This window comes from Bombina bombina, chromosome 7 (genome assembly GCF_027579735.1).
Source record: "Bombina bombina isolate aBomBom1 chromosome 7, aBomBom1.pri, whole genome shotgun sequence".
In the NCBI taxonomy this organism is placed as follows: domain Eukaryota; kingdom Metazoa; phylum Chordata; class Amphibia; order Anura; family Bombinatoridae; genus Bombina; species Bombina bombina.
The window spans coordinates 473,461,272-473,480,151 of record NC_069505.1 but is presented as its reverse complement, the minus strand read 5'-3'; the positions used below and the strand labels follow the sequence as shown (position 1 = coordinate 473,480,151).

Below are 18,880 nucleotides of genomic sequence, written 5' to 3'. Positions count from 1 at the left end.
AATCTTTTTAAGCAATCCTTCCAACTTTTTATCCATAGGATCTTTGAAAGCGCAACTGTCCTCTATAGGAATAGTTGTGCGCTTCGCTAATGTTGAAACTGCTCCCTCAACCTTCGGGACCGTCTGCCATGCGTTCCTTCTAGGGTCTACAATGGGAAACATTTTCTTAAATATAGGAGGTGGGGCAAAGGGTATACCCGGCTTCTCCCACTCCTTATCCACTATGTTCGCTACCCTCTTGGGTATTGGAAAGGCGTCATCGTGCACTGGGACCTCTAAGAATTTGTCCAATTTGCACAACTTCTCTGGTACTACCATAGAATCACAGTCATCCAGAGTAGCTAATACCTCCTTAAGCAAGGCGCGGAGATGTTCTAGCTTAAACTTAAATGCTACTATATCAGGTTCTGGCTGCTGAGAAATTTTTCCTGAGTCAGAAATGTCTCCCTCAGACAGCCCCTCCCTCACAGCCAATTCCGATTGATGTGAGGGTACAATAGATAAAGCATCGTCAGCGTCTAATTGTTCATCCTTTTTATCTGTATTTAAAACTGAACAATCACGCTTTCTCTGAAATGCTGGCAGTTTGGATAAAAGATTTGCTATAGAATTATCCACTACTGCTGTTAATTGTTGCATAGAAATAAGTACTGGCGCGCTAGGTGTCACCTGCGCGGGCAAAGCTGGTGTAGACACAGAAGGAGAGGATGTAGAACTATCCCCACTACCTTCATTAGATGAATCATCTTGGGCAATATTATTAAATGTAACAGAGCTGTCCTTACTTTGTTTGGACGCTATGGCACAGTTATCACAAACACTCGAAGGGGGGACCACATTGGTCTCTATACACACAGAACATAGGTTATCTGATGGCACAGACATGTTAAACAGATTTAGGCAGGCAAACAATGCAATAAAAACGATTTTAAACAAAACCGTTACTGTCTCTTTAAATAATAAAATGAAACACTTTATTTTTGAATGTTCAAAAAACTATGAAGGCAATATCCAATTTTTATGAAATTTGGACCCCAGTGTCTTAATGCTTTGAGAGTATTGCACAGCAAAAATGGAGACTCTAGCCCTTAAAATAAGCAAACCGGAGCTAATTGTTGGATTTAACCGGTTGTATACACTACAATCCCTGCTACAGCTTTTGCTGTAGCTTTTACCTTCCTTAGGGGTCAACCACCACAGAAATAAGCCTTCTGGAGTCACTTTCTGAGCCACAGGACCCTCCCACATGAATCTGCATGCACTGCCTTGAAATCAACTGCGCAGCTGAAGCGCCAAAATGAGGCCTCCTCCCTCAGCATACTAGAGTGAAGGGGCCTTCCTGACTAGATTAGGCGTCTAAAACAAGCCAGATCAAATAAAAAACATCCCCAAGTGTATAAAAGCTTATAAAACATTTCAAATGCCATGATATTATAATAAAAATCAATCGATTTGGCCCATAATAGTGTCTATCAGCATAAAAACTAAAAAGGGGAAGCCTGTATCTTTTTTGCTGAGTTTAAAGAAAAATGGCTTACCGTTTTCCCTGAGGGGAAAAATGACTGTCATCTAGCATTAGCCTGTGTTGTTAGAAGGAGACTAGTCATACCTGAAGCAGATGAGTCTGCAAACTGTTACCCCCAACTGAAGTTCTCTGGTTTCAACAGTCCTGCGTGGTAACAGCAATGGATTTTAGTTACTTGTGCTAAAATCATAGCCCTCTTAAACAGAAATCTTCATCACTTTTCTGTTGTAGAGTAAATAGTACAAGCCAGCACTATTTTAAAATAAACTCTTGATAGAAGAAATAAAAACTACAACTAAACACCACAAACTCTTTACCATCCCCGTGGAGATGCTACTTGTTCAGAGCGGCAAAGAGAATGACTGGGGGGCGGGGCCGGAGGAGGGGCTATATGGACAGCTTTTGCTGTGTGCCTCTTTGCCATTTCCTGTTAGGGAAGAGAATATTCCCACAAGTAAGGATGAAGCCGTGGACCGGACACACCTATGTAGGAGAAAGTAGTAATTCTCCTTCTAATATTCCTTTCAGAGTGGTCAAAGACTCATTTAAGTATTTAGGGATTTTAATCCCATCCAAGTGACATGTACAATCTGAACATACCTCCAGTCCTTGCAGGCATCAGGGAGAAACTTAGAAGCTGGCAAAATTTGCCATTGTTGATTTCTGTGCGGATAGCCCTGTTTAAGATGGCTCTTCTCCCGAAGCTGCTCTATGTTTTACAGAACACTCCAATAATACTTTTAGAAAGTGATATACGATCACTTAATACTACACTTAGAAGATTTATTTGGCAGGAGAAAAGACCCAAGATATCTTTAGCTAAACTTTCCCTCTCAAAGGAATGCGGAGGCCTTGCACTGCCTGATGTTCGATTGTATAACTACGCTTTTTTAGCATGCATAGTGGCAGATTGGATTTTTTCCAACAACTACGTTGTGAATAATTCATTTGAGGAAAGCATTTGTAACCCATTCCTTCTGCCAGCATTAATCCACTGTGAGCCAAAAGGGCTACCAGTGGAAATCAAGAGACTCAAAACCTTTTATAATCCTTTGAAGATATGGTGGAAGATAGGTAATCTTCTATCAATAAACTGCAGGGGTCTCCCATTATTTACCCTTGATGGTGAACCCAAAATCTCAAGCAGGTCTAAACTCAGCAGTATTAAAAAAATGGCATATTGCAGGGCTGGGCAGGATAGTGCATCTTATCGATAAAGAAAAGAACTGTCTTAAAACATTTGAGGAATTAAATAATGAATTCAACATTATTAATAAGGAGTTCTTAGCATATCTGCAAATAAGACACTTTGTTTCAGAATTAATGAAAGAGGAAGGTTGGTGTTGGGCCTTGGGTAACTTGGAAAGCTGACACATATTGGTTAAGAATGGACGCATGTCTATCACCCCGTGTTACCATCTTCTCGGGCTGTGCAAGGGAGCCCCCATTTTAGAGAAAATCGCCTTAGAATGGAACCTGTTGCTACCTCAGATTAATATTGACCTCAAATTTATACAAGCTTCTATTCATAAAGTATCGCAGGTCACCTTGTCAGCCACCTGGAGGGAAGCACATGTTAAACTTTTACATAAATCATACTTCACCCCTGAAAAAGGCTTTAAACTTCGAAATTTAAGTTTTAACAAATGCCCTAAATGTTCTCTCCCTGCAGCAGATTTACTACATATGATTTGGAATTGCCCAAAGATCAGACACTTCTGGTGGAAGCTAGATCTGAACAAATCACTTAAAATCTCCCCTCTGATTCTATCACCGACGCAGGTCTTATTTTGCCTAAAAAAACTTTGAGGGACATCAACCTAGTGAAAAATTTATAATCTTGGCTGTTCTGGCAGCTAGACACTTAATCTTCAAAAAATGGAAAATATCCTAGAGATGAAAAATTACCTAAAGAAGCAATGCATACTGGAAGAGAGGGACACCAACATAGATAATGATTCAGATATTAGGCAATTTTTTAATAAATGGACAGCACTTATCAAATCGCTCCCGATTACCGATATTGATCACTTGATATTTCCGTTCAGGAATTCAGAGCTAGTACTCTTAGGTATTTGGTAATACATTTATATGATTAGACAGCGAGGGGGAAGTGGATGTATTCCAGTCGCCCCCCTCCCCTTTCTTTTTTTTTTCTTTTAAGTTTATTCCCCCCCCCCACCTTTTTTTTTTTTGCTTTGTGGGAAAGGGGTATATAATAGAAAAAATAACGACCTCAGCAGTGTAAAGTAGAAATACGAGGACATTTTTGTTTAATCTTATTGGTTTATTCAAGTTATGATTTAAAACAATGTGAATATTATACTTTGCATGTTTTGATTAACAAGGCACAAATTATATGTTAATTTCTAACACTGCTGGCTCTAAAATAAAGGAATTAAAAAAAAAAATCAAAAAAAAAAAAATCACATGCTCTATCTGAAACATGAAAGAAAAAATGTTGAGTTTCATATCCCTTTAACAAGTGCATAAAAAAAAAAATACAATGCAATAAGCTTTACTCTGAATTTCAAATAAGCAGTAGATTTTTTTTTAATGATTTTAACCACCCCCCATTTGCCGGTCCCTTGTATCAGCCTATCACAGACTAGTATATGTATCAGCCTTTCACAGACTAGTATATGTATCGTCCTTATGTATCGGCCTATCACAGACTAGTATATGTATCGGCCTATCAGAGACTAGTATATGTATCGGCCTATCACAGACTAGTATATGTATCAGCCTATCACAGACTAGTATATCTATCGGCCTATCACAGACTAGTATATATATATATATACACTGAACTAGTGCTCATGCTCAGTAGTAGCTGGTGCATCACAAAGTGTGCATGTAAAGACTCTTACAACTGCTGCTCTATCTGAATCATGAAAGTTTAATTTTGACTTTAGTATCTCTTTAAAGGGATAGTCGAGTCAAAATTAAACTTTTGTGATTCAGATAGAGTAGCAATTTTAAGCAACTTTCTAATTTACTCCTATTATTTTTTTTCCTGTTCTCTTGGTATCTTTCTTTGAAAAAGCAGGAATGTAAGCTTAAAGGGACATAATACTAATATGCTAAATCACTTGAAACTGATGCAGTATAACTGTAAAAAGCTGACAGGAAAATATCACCTGAGCATCTCTATGTAAAAAAGGAAGATATTTTACCTCACAATTTCTTCAGCTCAGCAGAGTAAGTTCTGTGTAAAAAGTTATACTCAGCTGCTGCCCAGCTGCAGGTAAAAAAAAATAAAAAAATGAAGAAATGAACAGCAGCCAATCAGCATCAGCAGTGCTGAGGTCATGAACTCTTTCACTGTGATCTCATGAGATTTCATTGTAAACTTCCTTAAGCTGAATAGGGAAATAACATGAGAGTGCACAAGGCTCAAACATTCCGCTGTCCCGGGACAGACGTACTGATATGCTGCTTAGAAGTCCTTTACAATGGGATGTGGCTACTGAGAAACTTTTGAGGTAAAATATCTTTCTTTTTTACATAGAGATTTTAAGGTGATATTTTCTAGTCAGCTTTTTACAGCTATACTGCATCACTTTCAAGTGTTTAAACATTTGGGTATTATGGCCCTTTAAAAGCCGGGCCATTTTTGGTCCAGCACCTGGGTAGCGCTTGCTGTTTGGTTGCTTCATTTAGACACCAGTCAAGCTTACATTCCTTCTTTTTCAAATAAAAATACCAAGAGAACGAAGAAAATTTGATAATAGGAGTAAATTAGAAAGTTGCTTAAAATTGCTGCTCTATCTGAATCATGAAAGTTTAATTTTGACTTGACTGTCCCTTTAAAGGCCCTGACATTTACAGATTCAATTTAACCCTTGATTGTCTAGACCACCCCCTGAAAGTCCGTAAAATACAAGCAGTCAAGAGGTTTCTCAAATGAAACTAATACTGATGGCTTCCGTGCCTATCTAGAAATGATGATGTCACTTTGGTACTGAGCGTCATATATTACATCATACACTCACTTGTGTCTGTATCCTCAGAATTTTCCATGTCCGTATCTGTATAGTTTTCCTGCTCCTGAATTTCAAGGGATTTCACAACACATAAATCTTCAGCTTGTTCCGTTTTAATTTTAACTAGAAAAACAAACAAACAGATGATACATTTCAATAGTTAAAATGACAAAAACATAAATTTATGCTTACCTGATAAATTAATTTCTTTCATGGTGGTGAGAGTCCATGATCTATTACTACTGGGAAACACTCTTCATTACCACTAGGTGGAGGAAAAGATTTTCAAACCCCAAAAATTCTATAAAACCCCTCCATCATCACAGGTACCTCTATCTAACGTATAGCCAAGCAAAATAATGTAGAAAAATGCAGAAAGACAAAAAAGGAGCAGGGAGAAACCATGTGCTCAAGAAAAAATAACCCCAAAAACAAAGGGTAGTGTCTCATGGACTCTCACCACCATGAAATAAATGAATTTATTAGGTAAGCATAAATTATGTTTTCTTTCATACAGGTGGTGAGAGTCCATGATCCATTACTCCTGGGAACAAATACCCAAGCTGAGAAATAAATCCACAAGTAATGATACATAGAGAGTGGGATTAAATAACATATTTTTCACTGGGAAAACTTAATCCACAGCCCCACAGAAATCCAAAAAGTGAAAACATTTATTTTGTTTTTTTTATGCACTTAAAATATATCAAATCAATCAGTAAAAAAAAATTAATCAAGCCGAGACAAGTGCCTGAAGGATCTTCCTATCATTAGCTGCCTCAGAAGAAGCAAACACATCAAAATGGTAGAATTTTGTAAAAGCATGCAAAGAGGACCAACTAGCTGCCTTACAAAATTTAGTCAACTGAAGCCTTATTCTTGAAAGCCCAAGCAGTGGTAACTGACCTAGTAGAATGAGCAGTAATCCGTTTCGGTGGAGGCTGACCTGCGTCTAAGTAAGCCTTATGAATCAAAAGTTTCAACCGAGAGGCCACACAAACAGCAGAAATGTTATGACCTTTTCTACGACCAGAAAAGTGAACAAACAAACTGGAAGTTTGTCTAAAGTCCTTAGTAGCATCAATATAATATTTAAATGCCCTAACAACATCCAAATTATGCATATATCTCTCTGAAGCATTCTTGGGATTAGGACACAAAGAAGAAACCACAACAATATTCTGACTAATATTATCAGAGGAAACAACCTTAGGCAAGAAGTCAAAAGAAGTTCGTAAAACTGCCTTATCCTGATGAAAAATAAGAGACGGAGGATCACAAGAAAGGGCAGACAATTATGAAACTCTTTTAGTACAAGAGATAGCCAAAAGGAATAAAAACTTTGCTTAATACGAACCAAAGCCTGAACAAACCCATGAATGACGGAACTAAAAGAGAAGAAATATGGCCCTTCAGAGAACAGGCAGATAGGCCCTTATCCAAACCATCCTGTAAGAATTGCACAATTCTAGGAAAAAACATGATCTATACACCAAGAAATAAAGGTCTTCCAGACCTTATGATAAATCTTCCTAGTTACAGGCTTACGAGCCTGAACCAAAGTTTCAATCACAGGAACAGAGAAACCTCTATGTCTAAAAACTAACCCTTTAATTTCCATGCCATCAAGCTCAGAGATCTAAGATCCTGATGGGAAAAAGGACCTTGAGATAGAGGAAGAGTCCAAGGAGGGCAACTGGACATCTGTACCAGATCTGCATACCAAATTCTTCGAGGCCAAGCTGGGGCAATCAAGATCACTGATTATTTCTCTAGCTTTATCTTGGAAATCACTCTGGGAAGAAGAACCAGAGGAGGAAACCGATAAACAAGCTGAAATAACCAATGAGCTACTAGAGCATCCACTAACTCAGCCTGAGGGTCCCTGGACCTCACAAATTGCCCGGGAAGTTTGTGTGGGTCTTTGGGGTCTCCCAGAGATAGATCTGATGGCTTCTCATTTAAACAACAATCTGATTGAACACTTCCAGATGAAAAGCCTACTCCCCTGGATGTAGAGACTGAAGACTGAGAAAAAGGAAATTTATGCTTACCTGATAAATTGATTTCTTCTACGATACGACGAGTCCACGGATTTCATCCTTACTTGTGGGATATTATCCTCCTGCTAACAGGAAGTGGCAAAGAGCACCACAGCAGAGCTGTATATATATATATATATATATATATATATATATATATATATATATATATATATATATATATATATATATATATATATATATATATATATATATATATATATATATATATATAGTCTGAATAGGAATAAGCACTCTCTGGATTTCAAATCAACAAATATTTATTCGGCAGTGACGTTTCGGGGCATTCACCCCTTCCTCAGTCTGAGGAAGGGGTGAATGCCCCGAAACGTCACTGCCGAATAAATATTTGTTGATTTGAAATCCAGAGAGTGCTTATTCCTATTCAGACTGTACATTCCGTTAGGCACCCTGGTCTGTGTCTGGGTTGGCAAGTGAGAGTGCACTACTTTGAAATATATATATATATATATATATATATATATATATATATATATATATATATATATATATATATATATATATATATATATATAGTGGAGGTGGAGGGGAAGGGAAGAGATATATATATATATATATATATATATATATATATATATGGTGGAGGTGGAGGGGAAGGGAAGATATATATATATATATATATATATATATATATATATATATATATGGTGGAGGTGGAGGGGAAGGGAAGAGATATATATATATATATATATATATATGGTGGAGGTGGAGGGGAAGGGAAGAGATATATATATATATATGGTGGAGGTGGAGGGGAAGGGAAGAGATATATATATATATATATATATATATATATGGTGGAGGTGGAGGGGAAGGGAAGAGATATATATATATATATATATATATATATATATGGTGGAGGTGGAGGGGAAGGGAAGAGATATATATATATATATATATATATATATATATATATATATATATATATATATATATATATGGTGGAGGTGGAGGGGAAGGGAAGAGATATATATATATATATATATATATATATGGTGGAGGGGAAGGGAAGATATATATATATATATATATATATATATATATATATGGTGGAGGTGGAGGGGAAGGGAAGATATATATATATATATATATATATATATATATATATATATATATATATATATATATATATGGTGGAGGTGGAGGTGAAGGGAAGAGATATATATATATATATATGGTGGAGGTGAAGGGAAGAGATATATATATATATATATATATATATATATATCTCTTCCCTTCCCCTCCACCTCCAGTCATTCGACCAAAGGTTATAGGAAGAGAAAGGAAAAGCTAAAAGGTGCAGCGGTGACTGAAGTTGTAAATAATAAAAAAATATAATCTGTCTTTAAATTGACAGGGAGGGCCGTGGACTTGTCGTATCGTAGAATAAATCAATTTATCAGATAAGCATAAATTTCCTTTTCTTCTACAAGATACGACAAGTCCATGGATTTCATCCTTACTTGTGGGATACAATACCAAAGCAACAGGACACGGATGAAAGGAAGGGACAAGACAGAGACCTAAACGGAAGGCACCACTGCTTGAAGAACTTTTCTCCCAAAAACAGCCTCAGAAGAAGCAAACGTATCAAATTTGTAAAATTTGGAAAAAGTATGAAGGGGCGACCAAGTCGCAGCCTTACAAATCTGTTCAACAGATGCATCCTTTTTAAAGGCCCATGTGGAAGCCACAGCCCTAGTAGAATGAGCCGTAATTCTTTCAGGAGGCTGCTGTCCAGCAGTCTCATATGCCAGGCGAATGATACTTCTCAGCCAAAAAGAAAGAGGTAGCCATAGCTTTCTGACCCCTACGCTTTCCAGAATAAACAATGAATAATGAAGATGATTGACGGAAATCCTTAGTTGCCTGTAAGTAAAAAACTTTAAGGCACGGACCACGTCCAAATTATGCAACATACGCTCCTTCTTAAAAGAAAGGTTAGGACACAAGGAAGGAACAACAATTTCCTGATTAATATTCTTATTTGAAACAACCTTAGGAAGAAATCCAGGTTTAGTACGTAAAACCACCTTATCAGAATGAAAAATGAGATAAGGTGAATCACATTTTAACGCTGAAAGCTCAGAAACTCTTCGAGCAGAAGAAATAGCAACCAAAAACAGTACTTTTCAAGATAATAATTTAATATCTATGGAATGCATGGGTTCAAACGGAACCCCTTGAAGAACACGAAGAACTAAATTCAAACTCCAAGGAGGAGTAATAGGTCTAAATGCAGGCTTAATTCTAGATAGAGCCTGACAAAAAGACTGAACATCTGGCACATCTGCCAAACGTTTGTGAAACAGAATTGACAAAGCAGAAATTTGTCCCTTTAAGGAACTTGCTGATAACCCTTTCTCCAGTCCTTCCTAGAGAAAGGACAGAATCCTAGGAATCCTAACTTTACTCCATGAGTAACCCTTGGATTCACACCAATAAAGATATTTACGCCATATCTTATGATAGATTTTTCTAGTGACAGGCTTTCTAGTCTGTATCAATGTATTGATGACCGAATCAGAGAATCCTCGCTTCGATAAAATCAAGCGTTCAATCTCCACGCAGTCAGCTGCAGAGAAATTAGATTTGGATGTTGGAAAGGACCTTGAGAAGGTCCAGTCTCAAAGGAAGTTTCCACAGTGGCAGAGAGGACATGTCCACTAGATCCGCATACCAAGTCCTGCGTAGCCATGCAGGCGCTATCAGGATTACTGAAGCTCTGTCCTGTTTGATTCGAGCAATCATGAGTGGAAGGAGAGGAAACGGTGGAAACACATAAGCTAGGCTGAACGACCAAGGCACTGCCAAGGCATCTTATCAGTTCGGCCTGAGGATCCCTCGACCTGGATCCGTATCTTGGAAGCTTGGCATTCTGCCGAGATGCTATCAGATCCAATTCTGGTCTGCCCCATCAGAGAATCAGTGAGGCAAACACCTCCAGGTGGAGTTCCCACTCCCCCGGATGAAAGGTCTGTCGACTTAGAAAATCCGCTTCCCAGTTCTCTACTCCTGGGATGTAGATTGCTGACAGATGACAAGAGTGGGCCTCCGCCCATCGGATTATCTTGGATACTTCTATCATCGCTAAGGAACTCCTTGTTCCCCCCTGATGATTGATATATGCCACAGTCGTGATGTTGTCCGACTGGAATCTGATGAATTTTGCCGAAGTCAACTGAGGCCACGCCTGAAGCGCATTGAATATTGCTCTCAGTTCCAGAATATTGATTGGAAGTAGAGACTCCACCTGAGTCAAAACACCCTGAGCCTTCAGGGAATTCCAGACTGCACCCCAGCCCAGAAGGCTGGCGTCCGTTGTCACTATCACACACGAGGGTCTGCGGAAACAAGTCCCCTGGGACAGAGTCTCTGGTTTCTTGATCCAGATTTATCTGAGGAGATAAATCCGCATAATCCCCATTCCACTGTCTGAGCATGCACAGCTGCAGTGGTCTGAGATGAAAGCGAGCAAACGGAACGATATCCATTGCCGCTACCATTAATCCGATTACCTCCATACACTGAGCCACTGATGGCCGAGGAATGGACTGAAGTGCTCGGCAAGTATTTAGAATCTTTGATTTTCTGACCTCCGTTAGAAATATCTTCATGTCTACCGAGTCTATCAGAGTTGCCAAGAAGGGGACCCTTGTCTGTGGAACTAGTGAACTTTTTTCTATGTTCACCTTCCAACCGTGAGTTCTCAGAAAGGATAGGACTGTGTCCGTGTGAGAGTCTGTCAGATGATAAGTTGACGCCTGGATCAGAATGTAGTCCAGATAAGGCGCCACTGCTATGCCTCGCGGTCTGAGAACCGCCAAAAGAGACCCTTGAACCTTTGTGAAGATTCTGAGTGCTGTGGCCAGCCCGAAGGGAAGCGCCACAAACTGATAATGTTTGTCCAAGAAGGCAAACCTTAGAAACTGATGATGATCCTTGTGGATAGGAATATGAAGGTAAGCATCCTTTAAGTCCACAGTAGTCATATATTGACCCTCCTGGATCATTGGTAAAATTGTTTGTATAGTCTCCATCTTGAATGATGGGACTCTGAGAAACTTGTTTAGACCCTTGAGGTCTAAGATGGGTTGGAAAGTTCCCTCTTTTTTGGGAACCACAAATAGATTTGAGTAGTAGAACCCCTGTCCCTGTTCCAATTGTGGAACAGGACAAATTACTCCCATGGTAAAAAGGTCTTTTACACAGCATAAGAACGCCTCTCTTTTTATCTGGTTTGCAGATAATTTTGAAAGATGAAATCTCCCTCGTGGAAGAAAGTCCTTGAATTCCAATAGATAACCGTGGGTCTCTATTTCTAGTGCCATGGGGTCCTGAACATCTCTTGCCCAAGCCTGGGCAAAGAACGAGAGTCTGCCCCCTACTAGATCCGGTCCCAGATCGTGGGCTGCCCCTTCATGCTGTCTTAGTAGAAGCAGCGGGCTTTTTAGACGGTTTACCTTCATTCCAGTTCTGGTTAGGTCTCCAGACTGACTTGGATTGTGTCAAATTCCCTTCCTGCTTTGTGGAAGAAGAAGAAGCGGCGGGTCCTCCTTTAAAGTTCCGAAAAGGAACGAAAATTATTTTGTTTACCCCTCATCTTAACAGACTTATCCTGAGGTAGGGCATGGCCTTTACCCCCTGTAATGTCAGAAATGATTTCCTTCAATTCAGGCCCAAAAAGGGTCTTACCTTTAAAAGGAATAGCCAAAAGCTTAGTTTTTGATGACACAACAGCAGACCAAGATTTGAGCCACAACGCTCTACGTGTTAGAAAAGCAAATCCTGCATTTTTTGCCGCTAATTTAGCAATTTGAAAAGCGGCATCAGTAATAAAAGAATTAGCTAGCTTAAGGGCCTTAATTCTATCCAAAATGTTATCTAACGGGGTCTCAACCTTAAGAGACTCTTCTAGAGCCTCAAACCAAAAAGCTGCTGCAGTAGTTACTGGAACAATGCAAGCCGTAGGTTGTAAAAGAAAACCCTGATTAATAAATTTCTTTAGAAGACCCTTTAATTTTTTATCCATAGGGTCTTTGAAAGCACAACTGTCCTCAAAGGGTATAGTTGTACGCTTAGCCAGGGTAGATATTGCTCCCTCTACCTTAGGGACCGTTTGCCACGAGTCCCGAATGGCGTCTGATATGGGAAACATCTTCTTAAAACTAGGAGGGGGAGAAAACGGTATACCTGGTCTATCCCATTCCTTTTTTATAATTTCCGAAATTCTCTTAGGAACCGGAAAAACATCAGTGTAAGTAGGTACTTCTAAATATTTATCCATCTTACACAATTTCTCTGGTGGTATTACAATAGGGTCACAATCATCCAGAGTCGCTAAAACCTCCCGAAGTAACAGGCGGAGGTGTTCAAGCTTAAATTTAAAGGACATAGTGTCCGAATCTGTCTGTGGTAATACATTTCCTGAGTCTGAAATTTCTCCCTCAGACAGCAATTCCCTGACCCCCAACTCATAACACTGTGAGGGTACATTGGAAATAGCTAATAAAGCATCAGAGGAATCAGTATTTACATTAATACCTGACCTACTGCGTTTACCCTGCAACACTGGTAATTTAGATAATACCTCTGTAAGGGTAGTTGACATAACTGCAGCCATCTCCTGCAGAGTAAAAGAATTAGACGCACTAGAGGTACTTGGCGTCGCTTGTGTGGGCGTTAAAGATTGTGACACTTGGGGAGAATTGGATGGCATATCCTGATTTTCTTCAGACTGAGAATTATCCTTAGACACACTATCTTTACTTAGAATATGCTCTTTACAGTGTAAGGCCCTTTCAGTACAAGAGGTACACAATGTAAGAGGGGGTTCCACAATGGCATCTAAACCGCATAGAACACTGAGATTCCTCAATGTCAGACATGCTGAACAGACCAATAAAAAACAACAAGTCGTTTAAACACTTTAATAAATGCTTTAAACCGTTTTCAAAAAACGTGTACTGTGCCTTTAAAAAATAAAAAGTGAACAATTTTTTCAAAAGTACGTAAAAACGTTAATATGTCTTCAAAATTAACACAATCCTAAATAAGGCTTCCAAATATTATTGCCCCCTAAGTATTAAGGGAAGGATTAACTGCTAAACAGTATTTATAGCCATATATAATAATAAGTCAGCACAAAAATACCCTCTGCACCTCCTGTGGCGCCTACCTGCCCCAGGGTACTTCTAGAAGACTCGACAACAATCCGGAGAGGAAAGAACTCTGTTCAAGCTCCACCGGAGCTAAAGCCTGCTGCCTCCTAGCCAGAATATGGAGCGCGCGAAAATAAGCCCCGCCCATCAGGACCGAGTAGGCCCAAACAACCGCATGGAGGAGCGGTTAAGCAAACTAGCCATGTGGAATGATTACCATAGCAAAGAAAAAGGAACAGCCACACTAATAAGGCACCAAGGAGAAGGGCTGATAAAAACAAAAATTTATTGGAAAAGTTTAAAATAAGGTATGTGGCAGGCAAACATCCTGGATGTTTGCCTGCCACATACCTTATTTTAAACTTTTCCAATAAATGATGAAGGGGTTGTGAACCCCCGAAAACGTTCCATTAAAGAACCTTTTGGAAGACCTGAGAGTGCATCTGTTTTCGTTTACTCATATTGCTTATATTTGTACCCAGGCGGTTGCCTCTTGGTGGGCTGAGCTGGAAATTACTTATATATATATATATATATACACACACACACACACATATATATACACACACACCCACACACCATAAACACACACACTTATTAAAGAATAATACAAAAAAAATCTGTCTAAGTATTTTAGTTGGCTCCTACACTCCTAGAATACATGTGTTAAACCCTGACTCACCTTTTCTGCAATGTGCTGTTCCCTGTACCGCACTGGAGATCAGGAAGTGAGAGGAAATTGAAGAGAGAGGAACGTAGCAAATATTTCCCATTGAGATAGAATGGAACAGTGACACCCGCAGGCAGAAATTAAAAGTGCAGGCAAATTTTTTTTTTTTTAACTGCCACTGCCGTTCTTTCTGCAGAGACCCTTCATTTTCTGCGATAAGAACGCAGATCACACAGTGTTCTGCCTTGGGGCAGACGTGTGCAAGGCAGAGGACATATGCGTGCTAACCAGACGTGCGCAAGGCAGAGGACATATGCGTGCTAACCAGACGTGCGCAAGGCAGAGGACATATGCGTGCTAACCAGACGTGCGCAAGGCAGAGGACATATGCGTGCGTCAATATGTAAGCCTGGGTACACAAAAAAATAAATAAATACTACAAGCCCCAACATGAGCAAACCCGAATGCCAACGCACAAAATTGAAACTAAGCTCGCCAAACCAGACGCGTGCAAAAGAAAACCCCAAATCAAGGGGAATAATATAAAGATTCTGCCCAGGGCCATATATTTATTATAATAAGAAGCTTGATACTTACCATTAGACACTCATCTTCCAGTAACAACCACTATAAAGCCAAACCAGTACTGAAACACATCAGCAGAGGCTATATAATAGGAGTATATTGTATATCCATAGAAGGATGCAAGAAGAAAAAAAAACCTGTGACCAAATATGGAAGGTTTGTGATAAATTTCCCATAAAGTGAAAAACTAAATTTATGCTTACCTGATAAATGTCTTTCTTTTCAGGCATGGAGAGTCCACGATTCATTCCAATTACTAGTGGGATATTCACCTCCTGGCCAGCAGGAGGAGGCAAAGAGCACCCTAGCAGAGCTGTTAAAGGGACACAATCAAGTCAAAATTAAACTTTAATTATTCAGATAGAGCAGCAGTTTTAAACAACTTTCCAATTTACTTCCATTAAAAAAATGTGCAGTCTTTTTATATTTACACTTTTTGAGTCACCAGCTCCTACTCAGCATGTGCAAGAATTCACAGAATAAGCGTGTATGCATTTGTGATTGGCTGATGGCTGTCACATGGTACATGTATGCATTTGTGGTTGGCTGATGGCTGTCACATGGTACGTGTATGCATTTGTGGTTGGCTGATGGCTGTCACATGGTACAGAAGGAGTAGAAATAGACATAACTTAAAATTGTCAGAAAAAAAATCTACTATTCATAGGCTGACCATATTGCCGCTTTAAAAAGGGACACATGAAAAATACATATGTCAGGGGTCTTATAATAGAACATTATTCAAAGCATTTCTTTAAACAGCCCTGACATTTGTATTTTTCATATGTGTCCCTTTTTAAAGCGGCAATATGGTCAGCCTAACTATTCATTTGAAGTTCAGACTAAGTGCTATTGCATTGTCTTGTTATCTTGCATTTGCTGATTATGCAAATCTACTGTGTTGACTGGTCCTTTAAGTATCACTTCCCTTACCCATAACCCACAGTCATTCGGCAGAAGGAAACGAAAAAATAGGATAACACAAGGGTATAGAGGTGCCTGAGGTTTGTACAAAAAAAACTCAAATAAAAATAAGGGTGGGTCGTGGACTCTCCATGCCTGGAAAGAATGAAATTTATCAGGTAAGCATACATTTTGTTTTCTTTCCTATGGCATGGAGAGTCCCCGACCCACCCTTCATTCTAATTACTAGTGGGAACCAATAGCAAAGCTAGAGGACACAGAATGAAGGGGAGGGAGAACAAGATAGACGGACCTAAACAGAAGGCACCAGCGCTTGAAGAACCTTCCTCCCAAAGGAAGCCTCAGATGTTTATGGAAAGAGAAAACTCCTCCACAGACCCTGAGCTGTTAAAGGGACACTGAACCCAAATTTTTTCTTTCTCGATTCAGATAGAAATTTGCTTAAAATTGCATGCTCTAATTTACTCCTATTATTAAATGTTCTTCATTCTCTTGGTATCTTTATTTGAAAAGCAAGAATGCAAGTTTAAAAGCCAGCCCATTTGTGGTGCACAACCTGGGTTGTCCTTGCTGATTGGACAGCACCAATAAACAAGTGTTGTCCAATGGTCTGAACCAAAAATTGGCTGGCTCCTTAGCTTAGATGCATTCTTTTTCAAATAAAGATAGCAAGAGAACGAAGAAAAATTGATAATAGGAATAAATTAGAAAGTTGCTTAAAATTGCATGCTCTATCTGAATCACAAAAGAAAAGATTTGGGTTCAGTGTCCCTTTAAGGAGCCCCAAACTGCTCTCCAGCCTAACAGGCTGGCGTCCGGAATCCCACAATACAGTTTCTTTTTAGCGGATCCAAAGCTATCCTCTGCGAGAGATTCGAGTGATCTCCGTTCCATTGACTGAGCAAGCATAACTACAGAGGACTCAGATGGAACCGATAAAAAGGAATAATGTCCATGGAAGCTACCATCAGAGTGATCACCTCCATGCAATGAGCCACTGATGGACAAACAGAAGACGGAAGAAAAAGGCACAAAGCAAGAAGTTTGTATTTTCTGACTTCTGTTAGGAAAATCTTCACGATCAGGGAAACTATAATAGTAAGGGGTCTGGCTTCAGAGAGTTCATACTCATTTTTTAACCTCTTACTCTCTATGATAACTGTTGATTGCCAATAGCTTGTAAATGTGTGTTATATTCTGAGATCATATGTTGTGCTATGTTAGTGAAACAAGTCAGTTAAGCGTTAATCTAGCCCCCGCTATAGAAGGGGCTTAAGCAGACAGAATCTATTACACAGAATAGCTGTGCTAAAGTTAAAGGGACACTGAACCCAAATTTAGAGCATGCAATTTTAATCAACTTTCTAATTTACTCCTATTATCAATTTTTCTTCATTCTCTTTTTTCTTGGTTCAGACCTCCGGATAGCATTTGATTGGTGGATGAATTTATCCACCAATCAGCAAGGACAACCCAGGTTGTTCACCAAAAATGGGCAGGCATCTAAACTTACATTCTTGCATTTCAAATAAAGATACCAAGAGAATAAAGAAAATTTGAGAATAGGTGTAAATTAGAAAGTTGCTTAAAATGTCATGCTCTATATGAATCGCGAAAGAAAAAAATTGGGGTTCAGTGTCCCTTTAACTGTGCAAGCAAGGACTTTATAATTACAGATAGAGTATTAGCTAGATAGCTTTACTCTCATAACCTGACATTCCACATATTAACAGGTCCTCTTGTTAAAGCATTATTTTTGAATTTATTAATAGCCAGCTATAAAATATATTGTTTATATCTGACTGCTTGATATTATACAAACTAATTACAATGTTTCACACACACACACACATATATATATATACACACATGATTCTCAGAGGTATTATTCACACATCTATGCTATATATTGATAGCTAGAGAGTTTAAGTGTTTTTAAACGTGTATGATCGAATAGTTAAACCAATAAAGATAAAGTATGAATGGTTAAAAATCGTTCTTGTATTATTCAGTGAGAAATTTTCCTTAATAATTGCAGGGGTTAAGCACTCTTTTTTTTTTTGTTACAGACTTTGTAACTCATTTATCTATGAGTCTCCTTAAGTGCTATATTGCCCCCCTAACAGGTGCTTGTTGATTACAAAAATATTTTGCACCTATAGGTACTTAACATTAGTACTACTTTACCTACTACTATCTTGTTACTATAGTAAACTATAATAGTACCTAAGAAAATAGACCCTTGTATCTGGTACAAGGGAACTCTATTCCAGATTCACTTCCCACCCATGGGAACGTAAACTAGACAACATCTCTGCATGAGATGTTGCAAGATGAAAGCTGACGCTTGAACCAAGTTGTTGTCCAGGTTAGGCCCCACCGCAAAACCCTGAGATCTGACCACTGCCAAAAGAGCCCCCAGAACCTTTGTAAAAATTCTGGGAGCTGTAGTCAAGCCAAAAAGAAGGGCAACAAACTGGAAAGGTTTGTCCAGGAAGGCAAACCTCAGAAACTGGAGAAGATCCCTGTGAATGGGAACATGAAAATACGCGTCCTTCAGGTCTATGGTCCTCATGAACTGACCCTCATGGGCCAAGGGAAGAATGGAACGAATGGTTTTCATTTGAAGGATGGAACTTTGAGGAATTTTTTGAGACACTCTGGGTCTAAAATTGGACGGAAAGTTCCCACCTTTTTGGTAAACACAAAAAGATTTGAATAGAATCCTAGACCATGTTCTCTTACAATACCTGGAACAATCATTCCAAGGGAAGGTCCTTTATGCAGATTAAGAAGACCTCTCTCTCTCTCTCTCTCTCTAACTGGTTTGCAGATAAAATGAGAGAATGAATCTACCCCTGGGAGGTCAAGTCTTGAATCTTATTTTGTAACCCTGGAATACTATGTCCACTGCCCACGGGTCTGGAACATCTCGTATCCAAGCC

At 39.0% G+C, this 18,880-nt stretch overlaps 1 protein-coding gene across 1 annotated transcript in view; it reads right to left on the bottom strand.

The window, feature by feature from the left end:
- Positions 1-18,880, bottom strand: part of LOC128666764 (zinc finger protein 3) — a 131,886-nt gene that overhangs the window by 23,283 nt on the left and 89,723 nt on the right. The window contains exon 10 of the mRNA XM_053721545.1: positions 5,521-5,634. Within this exon, the coding sequence (XP_053577520.1) occupies positions 5,521-5,634 (114 nt within the window). The remainder of the gene's footprint in view (positions 1-5,520; positions 5,635-18,880) is intronic.